Source organism: Coturnix japonica, chromosome 2, assembly GCF_054131305.1.
Source record: "Coturnix japonica strain WE chromosome 2, WE-NBRP24, whole genome shotgun sequence".
Lineage (NCBI taxonomy): Eukaryota > Metazoa > Chordata > Aves > Galliformes > Phasianidae > Coturnix > Coturnix japonica.
The window spans coordinates 22,657,443-22,684,703 of record NC_140664.1 but is presented as its reverse complement, the minus strand read 5'-3'; the positions used below and the strand labels follow the sequence as shown (position 1 = coordinate 22,684,703).

The window sequence follows — 27,261 nt, the reverse complement described above, 5'->3', positions numbered from 1 at the left end:
CCCTTCTTCCAGCCCTACTGAGTATTCCTTTCAATGTACATGAGGAACAGAAGGTATTTTTACAGGATTTTTATTGTGTTTTGTTTTGTTTTTCCCATTTTGTTGCCAGGGTGAGCATTTCAGACCACTGCCTAAGAAGAATAAATCCAAAGAGGAGCCTCAGGGCAAGAAGACCTTGTACTGATCATCGCCGTTTTGCTAAGAAATGGTACATTAGAAGGGGTGAAGCTCTAGTCTCTTACTATTTGGTTACATCTGCTTAAATTCCTCTTGAAAACAGACTATAATGAGATCTGCATATAGTTTATAGAAGGGAACCCTCAGTTGATTGTGCTTTTAAATTCACTTTTAGTATTTACATGATGAGCAGTAGTTTGAATCTGTACAAATCTCAAACATGCACAGTGTTGCTAAGTTGGAAGTAATGTGCCTGGGCCTCTCCTGTGTGTCAACAGAAGCAATGTGCTCAGCTCTTGGGAGGAAAATGCAGTGTCCTGACCTGCCTTAGCCTTCTCTGGACAATATCTCTGCTATCCCTTTGTTGTCTCAGGGATGGTGCTAACATGTTGAAGCACAAACGTGGCCACCTAAAAGAAAAGGTATGTGTTGGGGTTTTTTGTTTGTTTGTTTGTTTTAATTATTACTTAAAAGTCATTTCAGAAAGATTAGTGACTTTACCTGGGCAGCTTTAAACTCAGTAAAAAACATTACTGATTTTAATTTGCCAGAAGACATCATGCTTCTGGGTGAAGCACTGCGTGGATGGCCAGGCCCAGAGAGTTGCGGTCAATGGAGTTGAATCTAGTTGGCGGCCAGTCACAAGCGGTGTCCCCCAGGGCTCAGTGCTGGGACCGATTCTTTTTAACATCTTCGCTGATGATCGTTGATGAGGGGATTGAGTTCACCATCAGTAAGTCTGTAAGTGACACCAAATTGGGAGGGAGTGTTGATCTGCCAGAGGGGAGAAGGGCACTACAGAGGGACCTGGATAGACTTGATTGATGGGCCAAGGCTAACAGCATGAGTTTCAATAAGGCCAAGTGTTGGGTCCTGCATTTTGGTCACAGCAACCCCAGACAACCCTACAGGCTTGGGGAGGAGTGGCTGGAAAGCTGCCTGATGGAGAGGGACCTTGGTGATGGACAGTACTGTCAGCTGGGCAAGCTGCCGATCCCCAGGGTTCATGTGGAACTGCAGAATGGATGGGACAGATCCTAAAGCTATTCCAGGTGCTATCCTCTGGTCCACACTCAGCTGAGGGGAAAGGGTATCCTGAGGCCTCTCCCTGCTTCTGTCTCTTGCATGTCAGCAGGGAACTGAGCTGAAGTCACTTGATAATGATAAATTTGGCCTACGGAGTCAGATTTATGCTGCTGCAATCGCCATGTATTGCCCCATGTTGTGTGACATCACCTGGAGGTGGCACAGCTGCAAAACTTTATTTTTTTTTTACCCCAAATCTATGTATGTGCACTTATATGTCTGTAAGTGTTGTTCTGGCCAAAGAAACACCGAGGCTACATGATAGATTAAAGGGTCTAGAGATCAAAATGTATGAGGAGCGCTGAGGCCCCTGTGCTTGTGCAGCCCAGAGCAGAGGAGCTGAGGGGAGGCCTGATGGCGGCTGCAGCTCCTCTTGAGCTCTGCACTGTGTGACAGCGACAGGGCCCGAGGGAACGGCATGGAGCTGTGCCAGGGGAGGGGCGGCTGGGGGTGAGGGACAGGGTCTGTACCAGAGGGCGGTGGGCATGGAACGGGCTGCACAGGGCAGTCCCTTCCAAATCAGGCTATTCTGTGACACTGTCTCCTTCATATTTCCTTGGACACTGAGCCACACACCATGAAGAAGCAGGATCTGTAAGCCTGTCCTCTCCAGCACATCTGGCATGCAATGATTTCTTCTAGAGTGAGGTAGAGGCAGCCACACTCAGGATATGATGGGATACAGTAGATGGGTAAGGAGAAAGTTTTGGTGTCAGTATGGGGAAAGGGAGGTGGAGGCTGTGTGCCTGAGCTGTGCAGGTTGCATGAGGGGTGCGTGGAGGTGTCAGACAAATGAGTTAATACCTCAGAGCCTGCCCCTGACAGTTTTGTTAATTCCAGTAATGTGAAAGAGGAAGAGAATTTCTGTGTGACTGGAACACAGCATTGAGTGATTGTGACAGCAAGTCCAGAACCAGCCCAAGAGCCGGGCACAGTCACGTTGTTCACACACAGCTTCTTCATCAGGAAGTTCAAGACTGGTGTGTCTGCTGTAATCATACTCAGTGGACCCTGGACTGCATGTGAACTAGTTGTAGGCTCTCAGAAAGACTGCTATCTGAAAATATGGCTTCTTTTATCCCCATTAAGAAAATCTTCTGCCTCAAATAGGCTTGCTTAATTATCCCAGAAAGAGACAGAGAAGTTTTTAGCTTTCTTTATTTGAATAAAGGGAAAGTACAAGGGGCATTTCCCCTGTAGAGGCTCTCAAAGTATCAGGGGACATGGCCCCTCTTTTATCCCTGTACCCAGTCACTTGAGAGCCCTTTCCCCATTGGCTACGGTACCTGAGTACCTGAGGTTCACATTCTTAGTACACCTCAGACATGCACCCTCCACCCCTTCCACTGTTTATTCTTTATTCTTTTTTCTTAATACCCCTGTTTATTTCTTTTGTTTATACATACTTCATAATTTGGATTCAGACTTTGTTGTTTTGCCCAACTAGAGTTATCTTTGTATCCTGTTCGACAAAGGCCGTCACTCTGTGCAGTCAAGCAAACAAAATTTACACAGAACTGCTATGCTAGCATCTCCAGCTATATACCTGCAAATAAGTTTGTTTAATCAGTTGTTCTCAAATCTTATATCAAGGATATATTATTTCATCTCACTCCACGACTGTGCCAGTACGCTGTGTATTCCTTACCCCTTCATAAGCAGTTCCAAAGAGATTTTTCAGCTTTCTCACTGCTAGGAAGAATGGTGTTGATGTTTCAGAATGCTGTTCTTGCTGACAATAAGAGCTTTCTGCTGAGCTGTAATAGCTCGTTGGCAGCCTTTTGACGTGTACATTGCTTTAGTAGTAACCTAGGACAAACTATTTTGCACCTGTTATCATTAGATCTCATATACCGTTTTAGCTCCTATTGTAAGTCTCTGTATTCATTTATTAATTTTCACTCTGATGAATATCTGGTGTTATTACACTCATAGAGTATCCTAAGTTGGAAGTGACCCACAAGGACCATTGAGTCAAACTCCTGGCTCCACATGGGACCAGCCAAAATTCAAACCCCATGTCTGACAGCATTGTCTAAATACTTATTAAAATCCAGCAGCCGTGTCCAATGACTGCCCTGGGGAGCTTGTTCCATGCCTACCACCCTCTTGAAAAGAACCTTTACCTAATATTCAATCTGGTTATTTTTCACTCTCTTTACTATATACAATATACTCTCTTTTATATATGTCATTTGCAGCATCTGGACATCATCTGATCTTGGTGATACGTTGCTATACTTCAGAAAGAACCTTTCATAAATAGTCTGTACTTGTTCCGATCTAAACATATCTATGTATAATGTGGAGAAAGTCCAACCATAGCTTAGTCCTGCATGTGTTGCTGCCCCATTGACATGCTGACCAGCCACGGAGTTCGTTGAACTTCATGTTCTTCTTCCACACCTTGCGTTAACATGGTTGGTGGGGATTTCTTGACATGCACTGTGTGCTGTGCTCTGCCCTGTATGAGCTTCATTAACTTAGTAAAGTTAACTAAAGTTCTGATTTCAATGAGTCAACACACATATTAACCTTTGTTTGTCATTCAGACTCTTGGAACTAATGCCAGTCAGGATTCAGTGGTGTTTTTTCAGACAGGATTAGTTATAACTGTTCCAGTTGTAGATGAAGCTTGTGCCAGCTAAAGCGGTAAGATGCTTGATGGAAGGAGGAAGGGGGTGGAGGCAGAGAATAGGAGAAAGCAGAGGGGTTGGCAGAGGTGAAGCTATGCTGTTAGCTGCATCAAGGCAATGGTATAAATGAAAAGGTATTTAGAAATAATTGTAGCCTCCTTGTTTCCTGTGCTGAGCAGTAACGGCAGTGTAAGCAAGAAACCAAAGGATATCCCAGCCTTTTCAGGCAGATGCACTTCCCTCTGTTGCTCTCTAAGTACATATGTATTTGTGTGGCAATAACACAGAATTGTTATTTTAAGTCGGCACAGGAGAGAATCCTCACAGCAGAAGGACTAGTCACAGACTGCAGGGCTGCAAAAGCGAATGAGAAAAACATTATAAAGGAAGTATTTTTCGGTACTTTACATTATCCACCCCATTTACTTAAAAATGTAGGATAAGGACATCCCTCCTTTTCAAAGGAACTAGAATTTGTGTCCACAGAAGAAAAGTTTAAGATTATGGGTTGTTTTTTTTTTTCCATGCAGGCTGTGTGCTTTATTATTGCTCAGTGCTCATTTCTGTGCTGTAAATCTGGGGAAATGCAAAGTAATCAGCAGGGCCAGGCCAGTCATAATTTGGAAAGAATCAGTGTACAAATTGCTTTATGTTTCAGTATGGAACTTCTACAGAACAAAAGCAAAGGACTGCAACCAACTCGACAGCATGAAGAGGAGGCAAATGCCGGACTGACAGTAGTGCAGAAGAAAACCAGTTCACTGCCTAAACTAAGAAACATAATAAATTCAAACTTAGATTTCAGAGTGAAAGTAATTATGTATTCTTGAAAATAGGGTTGCAGACTTGCTTTCTAGGCTATCATCTGTTAATACTGCTCTGGCAGGAGCAAAAAAACTAAAGATATTAGAGGCCCCGAGTAAAATATGACACACAACCTCTCCCAGCATAGAATAGCATGCCTGCAAAATAGCTGTTGCCAAAATGTTTCTTGATGCATTAGGATGTATGGAACCAGAAATTTGCAGGTGCCTGAAATTTTGCAATTGTTCCACTCAAACTGAAAGAGCTGTCATGGATTAATAACTGTTCTTCATAGATAAAAATGACTTGAAGGCTATTTATTTAAAAAAAAAAAAAAAAAAATAGGCAGAGACAACACAACCGTTTCTACGTAAACATTAACAGTGGGCCTGTCTCAATCTATCATGGAAAGCATGTTTTTACAAGATGTTTCTTTAAAAGGAAGAAATAGGAGGAGCACTGACTTACGATTGAAAGGTTTGGGATGTTTGTGTTTTTTCTTTGGGTCTTTGTGGCTTACAGAATGGAACACGCAACACGATGCAGCGCTCCTGCTTGTTTTCCAGTTGGAAGACTGAGGCTGACTGAAGGAATATCTGTGTTTGAATACAGTCGTTTTCCATCTGGATTCTGATAAAATCCTGTTACGTGGTGCTTCAACTCAGTCCGGGGACTGAAGACTGTAGATGTGCTGCATGAGCTCCTCCTAAATGCCCTTTGGCACCTGACAAATTTATGCCTTACTATTGGTCTTGTTCTTCATAGGGAAACAGAAATTTCAGGTTAGTGCTCTTGCATTTATTAACTTCTTCATCTGTCCAGAATTGTTTATTTTCTAAATGTTTACTTGTTTTGGCAGATATTGTGCTGTACGTCGTACTGATCTTTGTCCAAAGTACTTCAAAGGAAGGACAATATATTGTTTAGAAGACACAGGTTAATACAGTGGGTAAGTTGTCTCATTCTTTGCTTAGTTTTTTATCTTTTTTAAAAGCATGTTTAATTAAAATAAGATCTTAAGACCACGTCAGCTTCATTGTGTATGATCATTATGTCAGAAATTATTTGAAAAGTCAATTGAAATACAGTCACGGTTAGGAAAGTAATTGAGTTGATAATTATTCCATAGTGAATAGACTAGTAGAAACAATAGGAAAGTCCGCAGATTAACATTGCTGTTTGAAAGGAAAAAATACCTCTCCTCTGAAAATCCTTCAGCTTTGCCAAATACTGCCACAGGAATAAATGTATTCTTTGTGCAGTGTTAGTAACAAGTCTTATCGTGCCTTTTTAAGTTAACGAGGAGTTAGCCTTCACTCGTTAATCTCTGGAAGAGTGATCTCGTCTTCAGTGTAGGTGGATAGAGGTTTTTCTGGTTTATTGTTTGTAGTTTTTAACCTTCCTTTTGTCTTATTTCAATCACAACTTTCTAAAGAATAGAGAGCAGCTGGTAAGAAAGCTGTCTGCTTCTGGCTGCTAATGACCTCAGTTGGGGTTGTTTGGAGAAAAAGCATTCCAGGAGAGTCTGAGCTTCCTTCTTGAGAGCTCTCATTGATTTTAGTATTCATGTAATGCTGTAATAAATATAGCAGCTAAAGTCAAGGCTAATCCAAGTGTGAGAGGTTATTTGTATTACCGTTAACTACACTGTCCTGTGAGCGTTTTTTGAAGCAGCAGTTAGTCTCTATTCAGCTACAGTAACCTCTCTGCTAAAGGAAGAAAGCATATCACCTGCTCTCTGGTAAGCTGCTGGCTTGGTCTTTTTAATGCCTTAGCTTTGGACTACAGTAGCTGCCCTCTGAAATATCCTCCATGACTTGCTTTGGGGTGGGGACACAGAGTTCAGGGGATGAAGCAGATCCCTTGTCCATGAAAACCAGCCTGTGAGTGGTGCATGTTAAGTATATAACATTTATCAAAACGTTATTGTAAGCATAAAATTTAAAAAACAAAAGGAAAGCTGATGTTTCCTATTGAGTGGAATGTTTTCCTTAGAGGAGATCAAATTGATTTTTCTTCTTCAAATTTTTATTTTATGCTCTACCTTCCTAAAGTATTACCCTGCTTTTTTTGCTTGACCTCCTCTCACAGTGGAAATGTTTAACAGTATTATTTGCCATGAATGCTCCCTTTAAGATATCTTGAAGCCTGTGCTCAGCAACAGTATTTTGAAGTTTGATTTACGAGTTTTAGCCATGTTGGAAACTGTTGTCATCTGACTTCATTCTCCAGCAAGTATTGATATAAAGAGATATCATTGTTGGTTACTGCTTTTATTTTATCTTATTTTTTCTATGTACTACATACATGAAAAAAATATATAGCCAAAATGTTCTAGAAGAAGATGACTCACAATTTTTAAAATGACTTTATACACATATATTGGATTCTAATGCAAACAGAATATTCTAGACTTTGTTTTAAAATGTCTTTAAGTGGCATCTTTAACATCATTTTCTAACTACAGTTAGAAACCCTTTTTAATATCACAGAATCACAGAATGACCCGGGTTGGAAGGGACCTCAAGGATCATGTAGTTTCAACCCCCACGCCTGGCAGGGCCACCAAACTTCCACATTTACTAGATCAAGTTGCCCAGGGCCCCGTCCAACCTGGTCTTGAACACCTCCAAGGACAGGGCATCTACACCCCCCCTTGGCAGCCTGTTCCAGGGCCTAACCACTCTCCTAGTAAAGAAGTATCATCTCGTTTTAATTTGCTGTATTTGTAGATATCATAGCTGACTTCTGTTGTTAAGAAATTATTTGGCAGTAGACAACAATCAGTGTAGGTAAAAAACTATTGAACTGTTTGAAATAGCATTAAAGATGTTATTTCAAGTAAATGCCCTCAGTTTACAAGGGAGTCTGTTGGAGGGAACTATGGTATCAGATCCTCTGAGTTGTTAACTAGTTATTTACTGTTTCTTGACCTAAAAGCTTGGAATTTTCAAGCAGCCTAACGGAGAGATGCAGTTTATTCCCATGGGAAGCCTCTGTGAGCACTTTTTAAGATGTCATGTTTCTATAACCCCAGACCAAGTATTGCTTAATCATTTGGCAAAGGTTAATTACTTTCTGAAGAAGGAAGCAATCACTCATTAGGCTGTAGATTCCTCAGAGATGGGAACTGTTTGAGAAAACCCTGCCCTGACAAACCAGCCCTGCACTAATTTGTGGAAGAACTATCTTTGATTCTGCTTTGGTTTTCGACTATTAGCAAGCAGTTCTTTTTCTTCACTTTTACGCAGTACTTCTAGTGGTCACTTCACCAAAATAAATAAATAAATAAATAATTTAAAAAATTAAAAAATACTACAAAAACAATTATCTTTTGAGAATTACCTGTATACGGTGGTGTTTTCCATTTTCCTTCTTTCCTTCTAGGCTGACTATCTAGAAGTCCTCTTCTGTTGCTCTGTTTCTGTTATACGGAGTGGATTTTGTGCTCACATTTTTTTCACGGGGGTTGTGGAATCTTTCCAAAGCCTCTTGGACATTGTCCTGAGCTACCTGCTCTGGGTGCCCCTGCTTGAGCAGATGGCTCCAGAGGTCTCTGCCAACCTCAGCCATCCTGGAGTTCTGTGATTCTGTACATACAGCTGGGAGGTAAAGAGAACATTGCATATAATTCAGGGCCATTATGCCTATCTGTGATCTCAAGAACTTTTGCTTTTTCTCCAAGAGGAGGACTTTTTCCAGTTTGTTGAGAAAGCCCCTGTGAAAGAATGGGACCTGTATGAAAGCAGGGTTCTGGAGTTATGCAGTGTAGTTTATTTGCCAACACAAGGCACAGGCAAGTGTTGGCAGCTGTTTCATTTAGTGTACTGGCACACTATGTGTTCAGATGTTGATACCCATCTGAAAGCCACTTAGAGAGGGAAGCAGCTCTTTCTACATATTGTAGTCTATGGGAGCCCATCGAGTCCAGGCTTCCCTTTGTGCCAGGAAGCCTTTATGTCCTGCTCTTCAAACGCAAGGGTAACTGAAATATTTGTATGCAATGTTTTTGATGCCATAAAGTTTTTTTTTTATTTCAACAAGGTTGTCCTTTACATACTTGACTGTGCTGAAGTAGAATGCTGGAATACAAAGAACCTGCCTTTTCCAATTACTATGTACATTCCTTCTATTAATAGAATCATGGAATCATAGAAGCATAGAATGACCTGGGTTGAAAAGAACCACACTGATCATCAAGTTTCAACCCTCTTGATATGTGCAGGGTCGCCAACCACCAGGCCAGGCTGCCCAGAGCCACATCCAGCCTGGCCTTGAATGCCTCCAGGGATGGGGCATCCACAACCTCCTTGGGCAACCTGTTCCAGTGCGTCACCACCCTCTGTGTGAAAAACTTCCTCCTAATATCTAACCTAAACCTCCCCTGTCTCTGTTTAATACCATTCCCCCTTGTCCTATCACTGTCCACTTTCATAAACAGCTGTTCCAATTCCTGTTTACATGTTCCCTTTGAGTACTAGAAGGCCACAATGAGGTCTCCCCAGAGCCTTCTTTTCTCCAAGGTAAACAAGCCCAGTTCCCCGAACCTTTCCTCAAAGGAGAGGTGCTCCAGCCCTGTGATCCTCTTTAGTGGCCCTCCTCTGGACGTGCTCTAAGAGCTCCTTCCTGTCCTGGGAGCACCAGGCTTGGATTCAGTACTCCAGATGGGGCCTCACAAGAGCTGAGTAGAGGGGGACAATCACCTCCCTCTTCCAGCTGGCTAACCCTTTTTAACACAGCCCAGAACACAGTTGGCCTTCTCAGATGCAAGCACACACTGCTGGCTCACATCCAGCTGCTTGTCCACCAGGACTGCCAAGTCCTTTTCCTCAGGGCTGTTCTCAAGTAGAGTTTTGCCCAGTTTGTATAAATACCTGGGATTGCACCAACTCAAGTGCAGCGCCCTGCGTTTGGCTTAATTAAACCTCCTTTGGTTTTCATGGACCCATTTCTCCAGCCTGTCCAGGTCCCTCTGAATGGCTTCCTTTACTTCCAATGTATTGTCTCCACTGCTCAGCTTGGTGTCATCCACAAACTTGCTGAGAGTGTGCTCAATGCCATCATCTATGTCACTGATGAAGATGTTGAAGAGCAGCGGTGCCAAGACCATCCCCTGAGGGACAACGCTTGTGATTGGCCTCCACCCTGACACAGAACCTTTAATCACAGTCCTTTGGCTATGTCCAGACGGCCAATTCCTTATCTATTGGACAGTCCATCCTTCAAATCCACATCAGCCATCTCGTTAAGAAATCTAGCATGGATATCATCCAGCCCCGTGGACTTATACACATTTGGTTTCATGACAAAGACTCATACTTGTTTCACTGTTATGGTAGGACAGAAACCATAACCACACCATCACCTAGAGGCTCAGGGTCCTGGCAGACATTGGAAGACTGACCACCCATGAAGCCTGAAGCAAAGTACTCATTGAATACCTCAGCTTTTGCTATGTCTGAGGGAGGTAGCTTCCCATTACCTTTCAGGAACACTCTCCTTGGCCTGTTTCCTCCTGCATATATACCTGTAGAACCCCTTCTTGTTATCTTTCACATCCCTCGCCAAGTTCAGCTCCATTTGCACCTTGGCTTTCCTAATCTTATTTCTGCACACATGGACAACATCTCTGTATTCCTCCCAGGCTACACAACCCTGCTTCCACTTCCTGTACATTTCCCTCTTTTCCCTCAGTTTAAGCTGCAGGTCTTTGCACAACCATGATGGTTGCCTGCCTTCCCTGCTCAACTTCTACTGGGGGAAGGAGAGCTATTGCGCTCTCAGAAGGGTGTCCTTAGGGAGCTGCTAGCACTGTTCTGTACCCATGTTCTCAGGAATCTATTCTGATTCCCTGTCTCCTGAAGGATCTACTGTAAAGTTTTGTTGCCTATTAAGACAGTTTTCCAACTGAAATTGTCCACCCATTCTAAGCATTCAGCTTGTTATGTCTATGATGTTTGTCCCCAGTATGCAAGACCTCACAAACATTAACTTGTAGTGGCTTTATCTTGGATTATATATACCCTTGAAATGTGACCTACAGGGATGCCCAAGTGACAATGAACCAGTCATGCTTGACCAGTGAGCCTTCTTAACTTATGCTTTTCTGCATACCAGTTCAAAGGCAGAAGCAGTGAGAACCTGATGCACAAGATTGGGTCAGGGTTGGTAGTATTAGACCATGGTAGTAGACCACTGCATCTCCTCAAAATGCTTTTGTTCTTCTCTGGACTATTACAGGAAGATGTGACAGAAGATAGACTCCTAGTTATTCCAGTTTTCTTTGGAAGACATTGATGAAAACTGATGAGACCTAATTAAAACTTTAATTAAGGAAGACACAGTCTTGAATGAAGAAATAAATAACTTCCATATTGTGACCACACTGAATAATAGCAATGTGCTATCAGAGCTATCAGGAGTACTGAGACAGAGTAGGGCAAAAGCAAAGCTGCTTAGGAATGTTTTGTCCTCAGGAAGCTACTTTCTTGCAGAACTTCAGCTAATATAAATTGGGTTGTAGAGTAAATTTACACCTAATTAATTATGGAAATTGTATTTCTTATCCTTTGATTCTCAAGACTGTACCCATTTGTGGACATAATTCAGTGTCTGGTTAAACATTTTGCTGATCCGGCATTTCTTAATGAACAGAAGTTTGAACTGTTTCTTCATCCAATGTATTTTCTTTCCAAGTGTTTTAATCCACAGTCACTGATTTATGAAAGAAATTTTTATCGGCACAGCTTTGGTTACACATTTTCAGTGATCTGAAATAATCTTTTGCTAACACAAGAGGGAAGAAGAAAAATATGCAAGACATTGTTACCCAAAAGAAAAATAATGTAATGTTTAACTAAACATAAAAATAATTTAATATTAAACTAAATATCAAAGTTCAGGTTTTATATCATGCACATGAGTTACGTGCACTAGTGACAGCCTATGAATTGCATTATATGTGCTGCTTTACAGGAAAATAACTTGATCTCATTTATCAATGAGACTTCATTTCAGGGAAGCAGATAGTCACTGGTTTTGATCATCTATTTGCATAGCTTCAAGCTCATATCATCTAAGGAACAGCTGCATTTTAAATTCTTGCTCCCTTTGGGTTGTACCAGCATTTGTGCTTTCTAGCTCAGACCCGGAGCTCTGAATGACCCAGGAAAGAAAAAAGAAAACAAAACAAAACAAAAAACCTAGATCCGGCACAAAAAGCACAAGTTGATTTAAAACCAACTCTGCTGCCAAAATAGTTGTTTATGGGAGATAAATGCTGAAATTCTGTGTGCGTCTGTCCCAGTGGGATATTTAGGCAGCTGGGGTCACGGGAAGAGGTTTCTACCAATGTCTCATGTAGCCATGGGGAGCAGAAAATAAGCAAGCTTTATTTATTTATTTAGTTAGTTAGTTACTTACTTATAAGAAGCTCCTGCCTGTGTCTCTGCACCCCATATAAATAATAGCTTATTTATTTATTTATTTATTTTTCTTTCACCCAAATGGCAAAATGACTTCTTTTCCTCCTTCTTTTCACACTATCAGAAAATGTGTGCCAGTGGTAATAAACTGGGAATGCTTATCAGGATTTTAAGGGAGATCCTTGACTGATGGATTGGAGACTGGAAATTCCTTCCACAGGCCAAGGTGATATTTTTCAGTACTCAGGGTTCAAAGTGAAAAGTAAAAGGAGTCACCCATGTGTGAGGAGAAGGTCAGCATAAGGTGCGATGAACAGTCAAGCTTGAACACCTATAGCATAAACTAATATTTAACTTTATTCCAGTGTTCCTGCGCTGCTTCCGTGGTTAGAGAAGTGCATTTGGGATGAATAAAAGAGTTTGACTTTTAAAGACAGTTTGATACCTTTTAATCTTTAATCCACATCAGACCTCATTAGTTACTTGATCAACCAGGAGACTGAGTTGCACCAAAAAAATAAGTGGTAAACATTATTATGAATTATTCAGAGCTTCTAAAACGGCCATTCTTTACAAAGGAAAAGAAGCATCTCTGGAAGTCTAGAATTTTGTTTTTAATGGCCATCAGATCACATTTTAACAACGTACATTTGGGATCAAATGTTTTTGGCCAGCATTGTGCAGACAAGTTTTGTTCAACACACACACAAAAAAAACATTGCTTTAGCTCTTATGATTTTGAGGAAGTTTTCTTTGGAAGCTCTTCGGAGCGGGTGGATGGAGGGAAAGGAAGGAGAGATGCATTTCTCTTGAGACAGGTGTAAAAAAGGCATTGTTCTAAGCGAGCATTGGTATGAGTAAGCCTGACCCAAGGATAGGTGTAGTCAGGAGGCATCACTGCATCCAAGGCTGCAATATTTTCTTTTGCTGCCCTTTGCCATCTCAGCCCCAAGGAATGATGTGTACACAGGGTTGATTTATCTGTGTGACCACACAGCTGCATTGTTTTTCCCAGTTCCTGCTGCACTTGGATCTTGCCCTGCAAGTGCTGGTGTTGGTCTCCCATGTATGAAAATGTTTTAGGAATAGGGTGTTCAAAATGCAATCCCTATGCATGCGAGTGGCTTTCACCTAAAATTCAAGATGCGTTATTCTCTGTAGCCATAAATTGATCTCTTTTTCTTTATGCTCATGTTAACATTAGCCACCTGAAGGTGGAAGTTTTGAGTATCTTTCTCTTTTTGTGTGTGTGTTCCTCCATAGATAATTTTCATTTGGACGTGATCTAATAAAGTAAATAAAGAATAATGAAACAAATTTCTTCCTGAAATGGCTGCAAATTTTAGGGAGAGGTATACCTGTATGGGAAGAGTCTGTCAGAGTAGATCTTTCTTTCCTAAGATTACTTTAGAAACAGAATGAGGATTTTGTTATTTAAGATAAATAACAAAAGTGAAGTCAGGGTTCAAATTTAAGAATGTGAAATAAATAAAGGATATTTCAGGATTGATAACTATGGACAATGACCTCTCCTTTACCCATTAAAAAGGTAGACAAGAGTGAAAGTTAGGGCTGTCCACTCCTGTGTGGTTCATGGACTACAAGAGGAAAGCAGGCAAAATAATTATTCTTTGTACCGTTTGTGCCTTGTACACTGATTATCTCACTGATGTCTGTGATGCTACATGCTTTACGAAAGTTGTCTCCTCTTGTTTTCAGGTAATACTATTTGAAGATGCCAACATCCTGGCAAATATGCTGCAAGAAAAAATCCAGACCTAAGAATGGAAATGCCGAAATGGATGATATGGAAGACACAAGTGAAAAAATGCAGATGAAAAAAGAAATTACGTTACTAAATGGAGTTTCTTTAATTGTAGGAAATATGATTGGCTCTGGGATCTTCGTATCTCCCAGAGGTGTTTTAATGTACAGTGCTTCCTATGGACTCTCTCTCATCATCTGGGCTCTTGGCGGAATGTTTTCTCTGTTTGGAGCTTTATGTTATGCTGAGTTGGGAACATCCATTGTCAAATCCGGAGCTAGTTATGCCTACATCCTGGAAGCATTTGGTGCCTTTGTGGCCTTCATTAGACTGTGGTCTTCTTTGCTAATTATTGAACCAACAACTCAGGCAGTGATAGCAATCACATTTGCTAACTATATTGTTCAGCCGATTTTTCCTCATTGTGAGCCTCCATACGATGCAGTCAGATTGATTGCAGCTGCTTGTATTTGTAAGTAAAGTTCTGATTATTAGAAATTAATAACTGTGATTGTAGGTGCCCAGGCAAGTTTTTCAAAGTTTTTATTCCTTCACCTACTGTGAAAATACATATTTCCACCCTTGAATACGTTCTTAGGAATTCATATGCTTTTGTCCAGATGTCTTTTGTTTAAGGCTGAGATTATTAGAGGGAACAAGATAATTCCATCAGTTTGAGGGAAACTGTGACTGCTGATTTAAAATATCCTTGTGAATTTTGGGTCCAGTTTACTATTACCATTTGGCCTGTGTCTTCTTCCCTGTTTCCTGCAAATCATGTAGAATGAATAAAACTTACAGAGCTTAAATGAAATTAAAATTACAGTGCCTTTCTGGTGATGAGCGATAGGACTCGAGGGAAAGGCATGGAGTTATGTCAGGGAGTGTCAGGTTGCATATTAGGATAACGTTCATTACTGAATGGGTGGTTGGACCCTGGAACAGGCTTGCCAGGGCAGTGGTCACAGCCCCAAGCTGTTGGAGTTTAGGAAGTGTTTGGACAATGCTCTTAGACATGGGGTATCATTTTGAGTCATCCTTTGTGGAGCCAGGGGTTGGACTTGATGATCATTGTGGATCTCTTCCTGCTGAGGGTATTATAGCTCTGTCCTCCAGTAAATGGACTTCACTCAATTTTTTTTTTTTCCATAAAATTTTGTCAAGATGGATTATGTTGCTTTCAGGCTTTGCTATAGTGTGATCTTTTAGAAACAAATTGTATAACTCAACAAAATCTTGCAGAAGGATGAGTATTTTTAAGTTATTGTAGTATATGCTGCTAATTCTGAGAAGATGTTCTCTCTGTAACTCTGATCCCGCCAGCATGCTATAGAGGAAGTTTACTTCTGAAGAGGGGTCAGTGTTATAACTTGAGGCCATTATGACCACTCCAACCAGTGGTCCAGTCAAAAAAAAACAACAACTAACCCTATTCCAAAAGGCTTTATCATCTGAAAGCCTCCACTTGCATAGGAAAGCAGTTATTTATTAGAGCAAAATTAATTTCCCAAGTTTCTAGGTGCATCTCGTGAAGTGCTAATACTTGGGAGAAGTATTATATCTTCATATCTTCACATGCTGATTTGTCATTAAGACTTTGCTTTTTTAGTTATTCATGCTGTAGTCTTTGTGTGACTAATCTATGGTGTGCTCTAGTACCTCTGACTTTCTATGAGCTGATGCATAAGATGTGGTTGGCAGCTGTTGCTTTCTCATTTAGAAAATTAGCTGCTTCGCCACTGAACAGGCTTATAACCAGTGCCTTAAGTACCAGCTCAGACTGCTGGGAAATGACAGTTTACTATGTTAACTGTAATAAGTAATTTGGCTTATTAATGGCTTGGCAAGGTTAAGGAGCAATGGATTTAATTGATGCTTCACCAACACAGGGCAGAGAATGTATCTACATATTTAGTAGTATTTACCAGGATTCCCATGGCAAGATGCTGTAGCCTTTAACTGCATATAATGCATCTCATTTTCTGTACATGTGCAATAAACATATCCTTTGCAATATTTCAAATAGCCCTTTACAACACTGCAAGTAACTCATGAATATTCAGTATTAAAAATTTCAGTCAATACTTGTATCATTTTTAAGAAATACTGCTGGAATTCCACCCCTTACTGATATATACTACTGTGCTATTTTTTCATACCAGAACAAAACCAAAGTCCTGTCCTTATTGCACAACACTGGTATATTAACAGTGGGGGCAAATCAGGTCCTGATTCTGTAAATAGTTAGGTGCGTCATCACTTTCACAGCTGGCAGGGCACCCAGTCAAATATGTAGAGCTGCTCGTGACAGAGATGACAAAAGTCCTGTGAGTGTCTGCAGTTGGATGGGAATTTCCTCCCTACAAGGTTTTGATTTTAAACAGTTACAAAATCCTTTTTCTTTCTTTCGAAACTGTAGTGCAGATGATAGGCAGGTCAGAGAAACAGAAGAATAGAGCATAAAGACTTGCTGGAGAAGAAATAGCTCACACTGTTCAGCGCTTGAGGCAACTAACTGCCCATGCTGCATTTAGTTGCTGTATCAGGCAGCTGGACATCATACCTGATGCCAAATGTGCATTTCTCTCTTAAATAAGGAACTACCACGGAGATGAGCTGCCCACAATGCTGTTCATGTGCTCAAAGAGCAGGAGGCGTGCTTGCAGAGCACACAGCATTAAAGGTACCCGTGCTCCTCACAGACTCCATCTGCTCATCAGGTTTAACTTGTTTGACAAAGCTGAATGCAAAAAGCATGGCAGAGGGAGGGAAGGAGAATGAGTTGACTCCACTCAGTCTCTGCAACCAGCTAGTTTGCTGTTTCCAGTAGACTCTGTCAAAATCAATGCTTGAGAAAACTCTGTAAGTACTTCTGTAGCCTTCGGGTCTGCATTTGAAGCATGGATGGCAGAGCTCCAGTCCATGGGCACAGCCACAGCATGCTGAGCTGGCTCAATTCAGGGTCCTGCAAAGAGCATCCTTGGTGCAGGAGCTGTCCTTACTCTGTACATAGACCAGAGTTTGGATTGGTGTGGAGAACAGTGCAAATAAAGAATATAAAGGAATTATATGTTCTGCATGTGCACAACTTGCATGTGAGCAACTCAGCTGACTCTAAGGAAATTTAAAGCTTTAAAGGTTATTTGAAAAGGGCAGGAGTCACCCTAGAATTCAAAATCTGGTGTTTTCTTCGTGCCTTCATTGTCATGGAATATGAATGTCAGTATCATCCAGAGTGAATACGGCTTTCAGTTCATCTTAATATATCTAGGTGGTCCTGAAATGTTGGAAATTGATTCTATTGTATTGCTTGGCACAGGGGCGGTATTGGAAGGATACATTTCAAATATGTGATATCAAACATATGGTGCTTCTCCCATGCATGTTATTTTTCTCTTCAGGTTCCTTAACATTTGTTAATTGTGTTAATGTGAAATGGGGAACTCGTGTGCAAGATATTTTCACATATGCAAAACTTATGGCCCTTGTCGTGGTGATCTCTGTTGGCCTTTACAAAATTGGTAAAGGTAAGAATATTTTTTACTTACTTGTATTCTTAAAAATGAAGTGCATATTAATTTCAAATTCCATGCAGGAAGATTGAACTCCATTAGACTTGCATGTGAAATATTATTTCTTCTGAAAAAGTTATCTGTCACAGGAAGATTAGTGGGATTTTATGGCTTACTAAGCACTGGTTGTTTAATTATTCTTTCATTCTTGCTGCAGCAGACCAACACACACCAAGTTCTGCATTGCTCAGGCTTTATAGTAGATAGCAGTAGAATTCATAGAAGCATAGAATGGCCTAGGATGAAAAGGAGCACAATGATCATCAAGTTTCAATCCCACTGCTATGTGCAGGGTCACCAATCACCAGAGCAGGCTGCCCAGAGCCACATCCAGCCTGGCCTTGAATGCCTGCAGGGATGGGGCATCCACAACCTCCTTGGGCAACATGTTCCAGTGCATCACCACCCTCTGTGTGAAAAACTTCCTCCTAATATGTAACCTAAACCTCCCCTGTCTCTGTTTAAAACCATTCCCTCTTGTCCTATCACTATCCATCCATGTAAACAGCTGTTCCCCCTCCTGTTTATACACTCAGACAGGAGGAGGAACAACTGTTAACATCAGTTTGATCTTAGCTAGATTAGAGTTAGTCCCAGTGTCTCTGGCACTTGCTAGGAAAAATTAATAGCATGTCGGTACAATTAACAGCATGAAGAAGCAAAATGCTGCACCTTCTCCTGGAGCTGAACAGCATATCAGAAATGCAGGGAAGGAGGAACTTGCTTTTCAGCTGTGCGAAAGAGATGCTGTTAGTGGTGAGAGGGCTTGCTAATTGCTACAAACAGGAGACCATACTGTAACACTGCATTCCTGTGAATCACTGTGTTATGGTAAGGCATCACAGGATGGATGAGACATCTTTTATCAGTGGTAGCCAGACTGAACTGTATATACCCGAAAGCTAGATACTCCGCTCTGTTACTTAGTAATTATGGTTTCTTTTTTGTTTAACCATATCACTGTATGTCATTTGCCATTGATTTGATCAAATCTAAACTAAACTGAACAAATGAACATAGTCTTAAGGTTGATTTATTTACATTGCTACCTGGGTCAGGAGGACAAAGGCAAAGAGGAAGCCTTCTTGCAAGGAACAGAAAATGCTGAGGGTTTTTACTGGTGGCAAAGGTCTCATTTCTAATTTGTATGAATAGAACAAAGTGCTTAAACACAGAAAAGGCTGGCAGGAAGAATGATTAAGACTTCTGGAGGAAGTTGTGATCAGGTCAGTGCACTCTTTTAAACTCAGCTTCTGTTTCAGTGCAAAGAACAGCTGTCATATTTTAGCCCTGCTGTGCTCCTGATGTGCTGAAGTGCGGCACTTCTTTTAAAATGCTGTGAATATATCTGATTTGGAGCAGGCGCTCTCTAGTTAGAAAGCTTTTCTTGGTCCTATTGGATATTTTCCTTTTTTTATTATTCTTTCCTACAGTTTTCTTCAGCTATGTCCTCCAAGTGTGTTTTGATCTTGCAGCTTCACCTTCCCAAATTCTAGCAGTCTATGGAGAAAAAGATTTTGTTATGAATGTGAAAGGCTGATGTTTACTGTTCTTCAAAGACTGAATTGCTTTTGTGGTATCATTGTATTTCTTAGTCTAACCACAAAATGAAGTTGCTTGATTTTATAGCAAATACTTTACTTTCTTCCCTAATAGAGGTTTTGGTGTGTTTCTGTCTTCCTTAATACCTAAACCCACTTCCATTCATATTAGATAGTTCACTTTCCTTCTGCAAATTCAAGCAGGCCTTTCTTCCTCTTTTCAAGGCTGCGAAGAAGGCCTACATGGTTTCATGAACAGTTCTTCCTTTTTGCAGTGTTCTGCAGTTTCTTGTCTCAATTGTTTGAGCCAGAGAATTTAGAAGGGGAGTATTTTCTATGTCTTCTCCTAATTTTGGTGAACAACCATCCCACTGAGACTTGGTCTTGAGAATTTCTCATTCCATTGACCACTGGTTCATCTGGTGACAATACAGATAGGAGAGGATGGAATATGAGACAGATTCAGGAAGTGAAATTGAGTTTCTCAGCTGTCTCTGCCTGGCTCATAGCGCTCAGCACTTCACCCTCTGTTGGTAGGATAGGGATTGGTGCCAGGGAATGAGGAAGCTGTGAGGACTGGTGGGATTTCCCAAGTGATATCCAAATAGCAAACATGGGAAAATATGCTGTCAGTGTAACTGAATGACAGCTGACTGAAACTCTCTTATTTGTCAAGTGAAAATTTAACTTCTAAGAATAGTGATGAAACCTGGATGAAATAGTTTTCATTTTGGGGGGAGGGGAACAGATGAGCATTTCATGTAGTGCCCTAGGTCTTTGTCTTTGATATGTAACAGGTAATTGTACCTGCCGTTTGTACAGGAGAAACAGAAAACCTCAGAGCTCCCTTTGAGGGCTCAGCAACAGACCCGGGGATGATTGCGCTGGCTCTGTACTCAGCCCTCTTTTCCTACGCAGGGTGGGATACCCTGAATTACGTCACTGAGGAGATGAAGAACCCCGAGAGGTAAATGCACATTCTGCATTCAAACCATTGGAAAGTGTCCTGGTAAGACAGGACACTGTCCTTTCTGATTAGAAATTAATCTAACCATTTTCTCTACAAAAACACTTATTTCCAAAAGAACTAGTAAGCAAGACTTCCTTTCTTATCAATTGTATCACATTAATAATTTTCCTCCAGATATGTGTTTTATACCTTACACTTTGGACCAGACTTTGTAGAAGGAGAAGAGCAAATCCTTGCTGCAAGTGTGAGTCCACCTAAGCTTTCTAAAATTCCCTACTTCTTCTCAGTCATACAGAACAATTATTTCCCATGACTGTTTTTGCCACCAGTAGAGTAAGACTGTCAAGTTTAAGACTGTTTTATCTTGTGGTCTTCAGTGTTATTGCTTATGGGCAAAGTGTTTCATTTTGCTCGAGGCAAAAGGTTAAATGAGAAATAAAAAGAAGTGCACAGTAGTGCTGGATGTTCCATCCCCTCCTCTTTGAAGGGATGTCCGCCCTGTGGGAGTGGTGTGCTTCACCTGCTCAGATGATACAAGTCCACCTTGTCTTGCGACATGCATGGGTTATGAGTCAGGAAAAATGCTACAATCACGAAAATGCCTAAGCATGCATTTAATGTTGATTAAGTGCTCTCTTAAGCTGCTTTATATTAAAGGCAGTTTTTAAAGGATACAGGTACAAATGTACAGTTTTTCTCTAAAGCTTTTGACAAAGGCATAAGAAGCCAACTAAGCTGATTATTTAATTGTTTCACATGTCGCTGGACTTTTATTTTTTAATCCCATGATTACAAAACGTTGGATTATAAAAAGTGACAGATGTATCCATTTGCAAATGTTTGAATTTAGGGACAGTATTATATTTAAATCTGCAGAACGTGAACTAATTTTGCCATTTCCCTTTTGCAGGAATTTACCTCTTTCTATTGCAATTTCCATGCCTATTGTGACTGTTATTTACTTGCTGACTAATATAGCGTACTACGTAGTGCTGGACATGTCAGCGCTCCTCACAAGTGATGCAGTGGCGGTGGTAAGTTACATAAAATGACAAAACCAAAAGTTACGGCCAGGAAGTAGCTTCTAATTTCTTCTACTGTGGATGAATCTCAGGTAACACACATACTGGCAATACAACAGAAATATTTCTGTGCTGAAGGTGTTTGCTTTGTTTTAAACCTTGTTTTTGTGTAAGAGTACCACAGTGTTAGAAGTGCATTTGAAGATCGTACCCAATAAATCTAGTCTTGTATACTCTAAATCCTTCACCTCACAGTATTTCACTATAGATGCTTTCATTAGAGCCAGACTGAGAAACAGCTATGGAAAACCTCAAGTGCAATCATAAATAATGGATAAATACAATCAGGATTTGTTAGAACACCATATTAAAAATAACATTTCATCTATAATTTCATTGGTTTCAGCTTATTTTTTTTCTTAATCTTTTTTTAATGCATCTGTCATTTTTATTTTTATGTTGATTATTTATTTATTAATTTATTTCTAGACCAGTTTCTGGTTTCCCAAGTCATTACCAGTGTCAGAGGAAAGCAGTGGCTATGGCACTAATATTGGGCTAGGGTGTTTTCATGAGGGCTTCCCAGAATTGTCCATATGTTTAATGTAATGGCCTCACTATTGTTTTCTTTCTTGCATTACAGACGTTTGGCACTGAAACGCTTAGTTATGCTAAGTGGATAATTCCTATAGCTGTGGCCATGTCTTGCTATAGTGGGTTAAACTCATCAATAATTGCAGCATCTAGGTATGAAATATATGATTTATTTGAAGTAATAAAAAAGGAATCATTTGTCATTAATCTGCATTCTTCACTACCGCACTGTAAAAGGGACACTGTTAATTTCCGTGTGCTAAATTGTTCATTTATGATGGAAGGACAATTATGATATAAACTATAGGCACTGGAAAACAGAGCGGCATTTACAATATGCTGATAAACTAATTAATTCTGTCTTTGTTAGAAAGCAATGAGATATCTCGTGGTTAACTGTATGGTTGTTAGAGGGGGCTTTTTTATTGTGTTTTTTTTTTTAGGCTTTTCTATGTTGGAGCCAGAGAAGGACACCTCCCTGATAGTCTGAGCTTGATTCATGTAAAGTGTTTCACACCAGTCCCTGCTCTTCTCTTTAATGTAAGTGAAAGCCCAGCACTATGCCTGGCATGATTAGCTGGGGATGCAAGCACAGGGAGCGTTACATCTCCCTAATAAAAACTGCTCCCCAGCTTTCCTGCACCGAGGGCATCTTCCTCAAATGGTCAGGATTTCCAAAGCTGATTTTATTTGGTGGTTTTTCTTCAGTGGAAAGAGAATGACCTGATTCTTTTATGTGCTCTCTGACAGTAAAAGTAGTCAGAATGAGAAACAGAAGCTTAGAAAATGGCTGTGTAACATGTAGATAAGAGTTAAATTTTAATATGTGTTTTCAGTGTCCATTGGAGAAGAATATAACAGGAAGAGCTCTCTGACCCTCCTATAGGCCAGTTTGCTAGGACTCTAGTTATGAGTTTTAAAGCATTTAAATTTAAAATCATAATGTTGGATGACTGTAGTTGTTATTACTATCTTCTGCTCTCACAATATAAATAAATCCTGTGACACAAAAGCAAGAGAGCATAGGATACAGTCTTCATGCAAATGATTTCAATAAATAATGCATAAATCTCATAGATTAAAATACAGGGCACACACAAGCAAAGAAAGTGGAAAGAGGGAGGTGATTGTACCCCCCTGCTCAGCCATTTGTGAGGCCCCATCTGCAGTACTGCTTCCAGGCCTGGGGCCCCCAGTACAGGAAGGATGTGGAGCTCTTGGAGTGGGTCCAGAGGAAGGTCACTAAGATGATCAGAGGGCTGGAGCTCCTCTCCTGTGAGGAAAGGTTGAGGGAATTGGGCTTGTTTACCTCGGAGAAGAGAAGGCTCTCACAGTGAGGGGAGACCTCATTGTGGCCTTCCTCTACTTGAAGGGAACAAATCAACAGGAGGGAGAATGGCTGTTTACATGGGCAAATAGCGACAGGACAAGGGGGGATGATTTTATACTGTGACAGGGGAGGTTTAGGTTACATATTAGGAAGAAGTTTTTCATACAGAGCATGATGATGCACTGGAACAGGTTGCCCAAGGAGGTTGTGGATGCCCCATCCCTGGAGGCATCCAAGGCCAGGCTGGATGTGGCTCTGGGCAGCCTCGTCTGGTGGTTGGTGACCCTGCACAGAGCAGGGGGTTGAAACTGGATGATCATTGTGGTCCTTTTCAACCCAGGCCATTCTATGATTCTATGAATCATTCATAAGCATTTCTTTGAACTTGTGTTTCATTTGGTGTCCTGCCTTGCCATGTGTTACATAAGAAGTATGAGCAGAGTACCGAGTCCTGTTGTGCATCAGATAATGTGCTGGTAAATATCATCTCATTATGGATACTCCCTTAATACAGCCCCATCCTCCTTTTTCCCGGTGGTTGCATCCTTCTGTTTCTCATGTTTGTTAAAGCAGCCATTAAATTCTTTACATTTTAGATCTTATTTTATCCTTTCCGTGCAGAATACACAGCACACCTGTGTAACACAGAATTTACTCTAATGAGTGGATTGTGAGCACCTCCAAAAGAGAAACAAAATTAAAAGCGAGGTTTCAAACTGAAGCTGATCAGAGCAGTTGGCCCAGCCAAGACTGGGCTGCTCATCTGTCCTTCTTAGGAGCATTTTCTGTGATGCTGAAATGCAGCTTCACAAAGGCAAGACCTCTTCAGCCGGGCCTGGAGCTGTCACTGTTATATTTGAGGAGGAGACACCAGCAGATTTCATGCAATGGCTTTGTGGATTTTTTAGTCTTAAATATATCCTTCCTGCACAGACCTGATCTCCAGCCAAATATCTCTGAAACTGGGCTTTTTATAATTTTGCTACTTGTTTTCTTTTTATATGATATTTATTTTTCCATTAAAATGCCTTTCTTTTTTATCTCTAGGGTTTAATGACTTTGCTTTATCTCCTCGTGGAAGATGTTTTCCTCCTCATTAATTACTACTGCTTCAACTACTGGCTCTTTGTGGGCCTGTCTATTGCAGGACTAATATATTTGAGATACACTCAGCCACGTAGACCACGGCCTATTAAAGTAAGTGAGAGGAAATAAGATAGTATACAAGTTTATGTTACACATAAGCCCAAAACTGTAACATTACCAGTTGTGTTACAGGCTATTCATTTCAGCCATAGAAATCCTGTTAGCATAGAAGGTAAGAAATGAAGGAGCAAAACCTATTTCAGTTTCCACAAGAACATCTGTGTAAGTGCTCTTGCTGTGAGCTTGAAATGATACTTTCAATTTCCTTTTCCTTTCATTAAAATTTAAGTTGTTTTTTCTTTTTTTTTCTCTCTCTCACCCCCCTCCCCATAATAAATGAGACTAAATAAATCACTGGGGTTCTCGGTCAGTTCTTAGTCCTTTTAGTTTTGTTCACAGAGGATTCCGATATGTGATGGGGCCTCCAGGGAGATTCACGCTGACAGCATAAGAAATTCATCACAAATCACTCCAAAGACCATAAATGCTCAAAATTCTGCTCATGTACAAGTTCAAAAGTTTGAATAATCAAATCTAGAGATTCAGCCTTCCTTAAGCACAATGGTCATATGTGGTGAAATGCAAGCTTAAAACTGGCAATAGAAGAGCATCTGTTGATAGCAAAGCGAAGGAGCCAGCAGAGAAATGAAGCACACATACAGTTCATTTCTAGCTTTAATCCAATGATTGTATAGTATGCAGGAATGGAAGCCCGGAGCTTCCCTCAGGCACAGAAAGCTACATGCTCTTGTTTAACTGTGCTCCCTTGGCTCCATGACCTGGAGAATCATAGAATTTCTCAGGTTGGAAAAGACGTCAAAGATCATCAAGTCCAACTGCAGCCTAACCATAGTACCCTAACTCTAACAACTCTCCACTAAATCATATCTCTAATTCTATGATTCTATGATCAACTGAAGCTACCTACCAAAAGCATACTGCCTTTAGCCACTCAAAAGGTAATACACAGTACTTACTAGTCATATAGTCAATAATTATGTTTTTATTATTGACCCATCTCATTTTAATCTACAACGTTTGACATTCCAATGGAATATTTACTGCTTCTTTTAATAAACGTTTAATTTTGTTCTTTTCTCCACAGCTTAATCTCTTCTTCCCTATCATATACTGTTTATGTTCCCTTTTCCTGGTCATAGTTCCTCTCTACAGTGACACAATCAATTCCCTTATTGGCATTGGCATTGCCCTCTCAGGCATTCCTGCATATTATTTAGGAGTCTATCTGCCTGTTGAAAAAAGACCTAAATGGCTACAGTGGCTCTCTGGTAAGTAATGCTGTCTTTTCATAGTCATAGCACCAATGTTTTGAATGCCTGATCAGAAGAAAGTATAACTCTTCCTACATTCTTTTTCCCCTATGATGTTTTCCTGTGCTACATACAGCATATCACATCATTTGCTTCATCACATGGTTCTGACAACAAAGGCACACATACCTGTACAAAACAGTCCAATATGTGTATGTAATATGGCCATCCAATACCTGTGGTATTAAGCCATTTCAGCATATTGGCTTATTAAAAACTGTAGGATTGTGAAGAATAAATGCATGCAGCTTAGTATGTCAGAAGGAAGGAATACCAGAAGACCACTGCTTCACTTCCTGATTGAGAAGTGAGATATCTGAGTTAGAGGAGCCCATTTATTTTCCTAAACAATGAAGCAATGAATGATCGGCCTGAAGGCCAGTTTCTACTTCTCAAGTTCAGGCAATCTTGAAAATCAAAATTTTAGTATTTTTATTGTTTGACCTGAGATATCAATCTGATAATTAAATGAAAATATTGATCAGGAGAGACTTTATTTTTAATTATTTATTTCCTTTTGCCTCTATCTATTCATTATGTTCTCCTAATAGTGCTTTCAAATGTCTCAAAAGTCCATACATTTGTCAAAGATATAACTTTGTCTCAGCTACACATTTTTACTCTGTATTGCAGTTACAACGACCAAATACATTCAGCTGCTCTTCTACTGTGCTCTGTCAGACCTGGACATAGACATGGAACCTACAAAAGCTAAAGGCAAATAGGGTTGCCTTGACATTGGGAATTGCACTTGACACATCCTGTCTGGAACAACTTTTATAACCTGAAGTTCCCTCCATATCCTCAGATACACTAAAGCATCAGCCACTCTACTTTGCACCAGTTTGATGTCTGTTAATTTCTGCTTCATAAACCACTTGCCAGCCTCTGTTTTACAGGATTTTTTTAACTGTTGGTTAACAGGTACTGAACAGCACTTTGAAACTATAAAGCATGGTACGAGCGCTTATCAGTAGGTAATTATTGGGTTACCTAGAACAGGCTGCCCAGGGAGGTGGTGGAGTCTCCTTCTCTGGAGATATTCAAGACCCGCCTGGACGCCTACCTGTGTGACATGGTGTAGGGAGCCTGCTTTGGCAGGGGGGTTGGACTCGATGATCTCTAGAGGTCCCTTCCAACCCCTACAACTCTGTGATTCTGTGATTCGTTGCAAAAGCTTAATGAAAGAAAAAAAATGAAGTTCCATCAGAATCCTAATGGATTGATCAACGTAACAAAAATCAGATCAGATATTTGCAAGATTCAAACCTGTGCTGGGAAGTAGAAGCCACAGTGTACTTCAAAAAGTATTCCTAAATTCTTAGCCAAATGAAAAATAGATAGTCTGTACTGGATTGGATACATTGGATTGGCAACTGATCTTGGTCAGTTATATTTTGTGAGATATTCTTATGTGGTTATATGCCATATTCATAACCCTTTTGTGGCAGAAGAATCTTCAACAAACAAATGACATTCCTGTAACTGATGTGTAACCAGTCCTTATTCTTATCTGCTTCAAGTGGAAAAGACAATAACTCTCATGGGAAAAAAAAACAATCTACTATCCAGACCATGAAAACAACGGTTCCATTTCTAATCTGCTTCATAGATACGTAGCACTTTTTGTTATCCTTCTTGTCAATCCATACTTCCTTTCTGTAATTGTATTTGATGTAGACAGATGCAATGCTATAAATGTGGATACTGTTATTGGAATTCTGTCCGGGCGTTGGAATCTCAGCAATGGTTGTGTATTTGTTGATTTTTAATTCCTTACAAATAATACATGGAAGTTGTTTTCAAATATCTAAAGCCAAGTCATAGATGATGAAATATTTAAATAAATCACATTTGATCCTT

The 27,261-nt window shown here is 40.4% G+C and overlaps 1 protein-coding gene across 3 annotated transcripts; it reads left to right on the top strand.

Annotated features, from left to right (window-relative positions):
• The first annotated feature begins 101 nt into the window (after positions 1–101).
• LOC107310369 (Y+L amino acid transporter 2-like) lies at positions 102–27,261 on the top strand. Of its 3 annotated transcripts, XM_015855930.3 has the most exons (13): positions 102–208; positions 456–599; positions 5,226–5,485; positions 5,563–5,652; positions 13,847–14,364; positions 17,294–17,419; positions 19,828–19,972; positions 20,886–21,009; positions 21,641–21,744; positions 22,035–22,131; positions 23,969–24,118; positions 25,173–25,356; positions 26,032–27,261. In XM_015855930.3, the coding sequence occupies exons 5-13, from the start codon at positions 13,863–13,865 to the stop codon at positions 26,121–26,123; spliced, it is 1,524 nt and encodes a 507-aa protein (XP_015711416.2). In that variant the 5' UTR covers positions 102–208; positions 456–599; positions 5,226–5,485; positions 5,563–5,652; positions 13,847–13,862; the 3' UTR covers positions 26,124–27,261. The 3 variants fall into 3 exon arrangements, with proteins under 3 accessions (XP_015711416.2, XP_015711417.2, XP_085393363.1); XM_015855931.3 differs by lacking the exons at positions 102–208; positions 456–599; positions 5,226–5,485; positions 5,563–5,652 and adding an exon at positions 6,266–6,444; XM_085537237.1 differs by lacking the exons at positions 102–208; positions 456–599; positions 5,226–5,485; positions 5,563–5,652 and adding an exon at positions 8,291–8,312.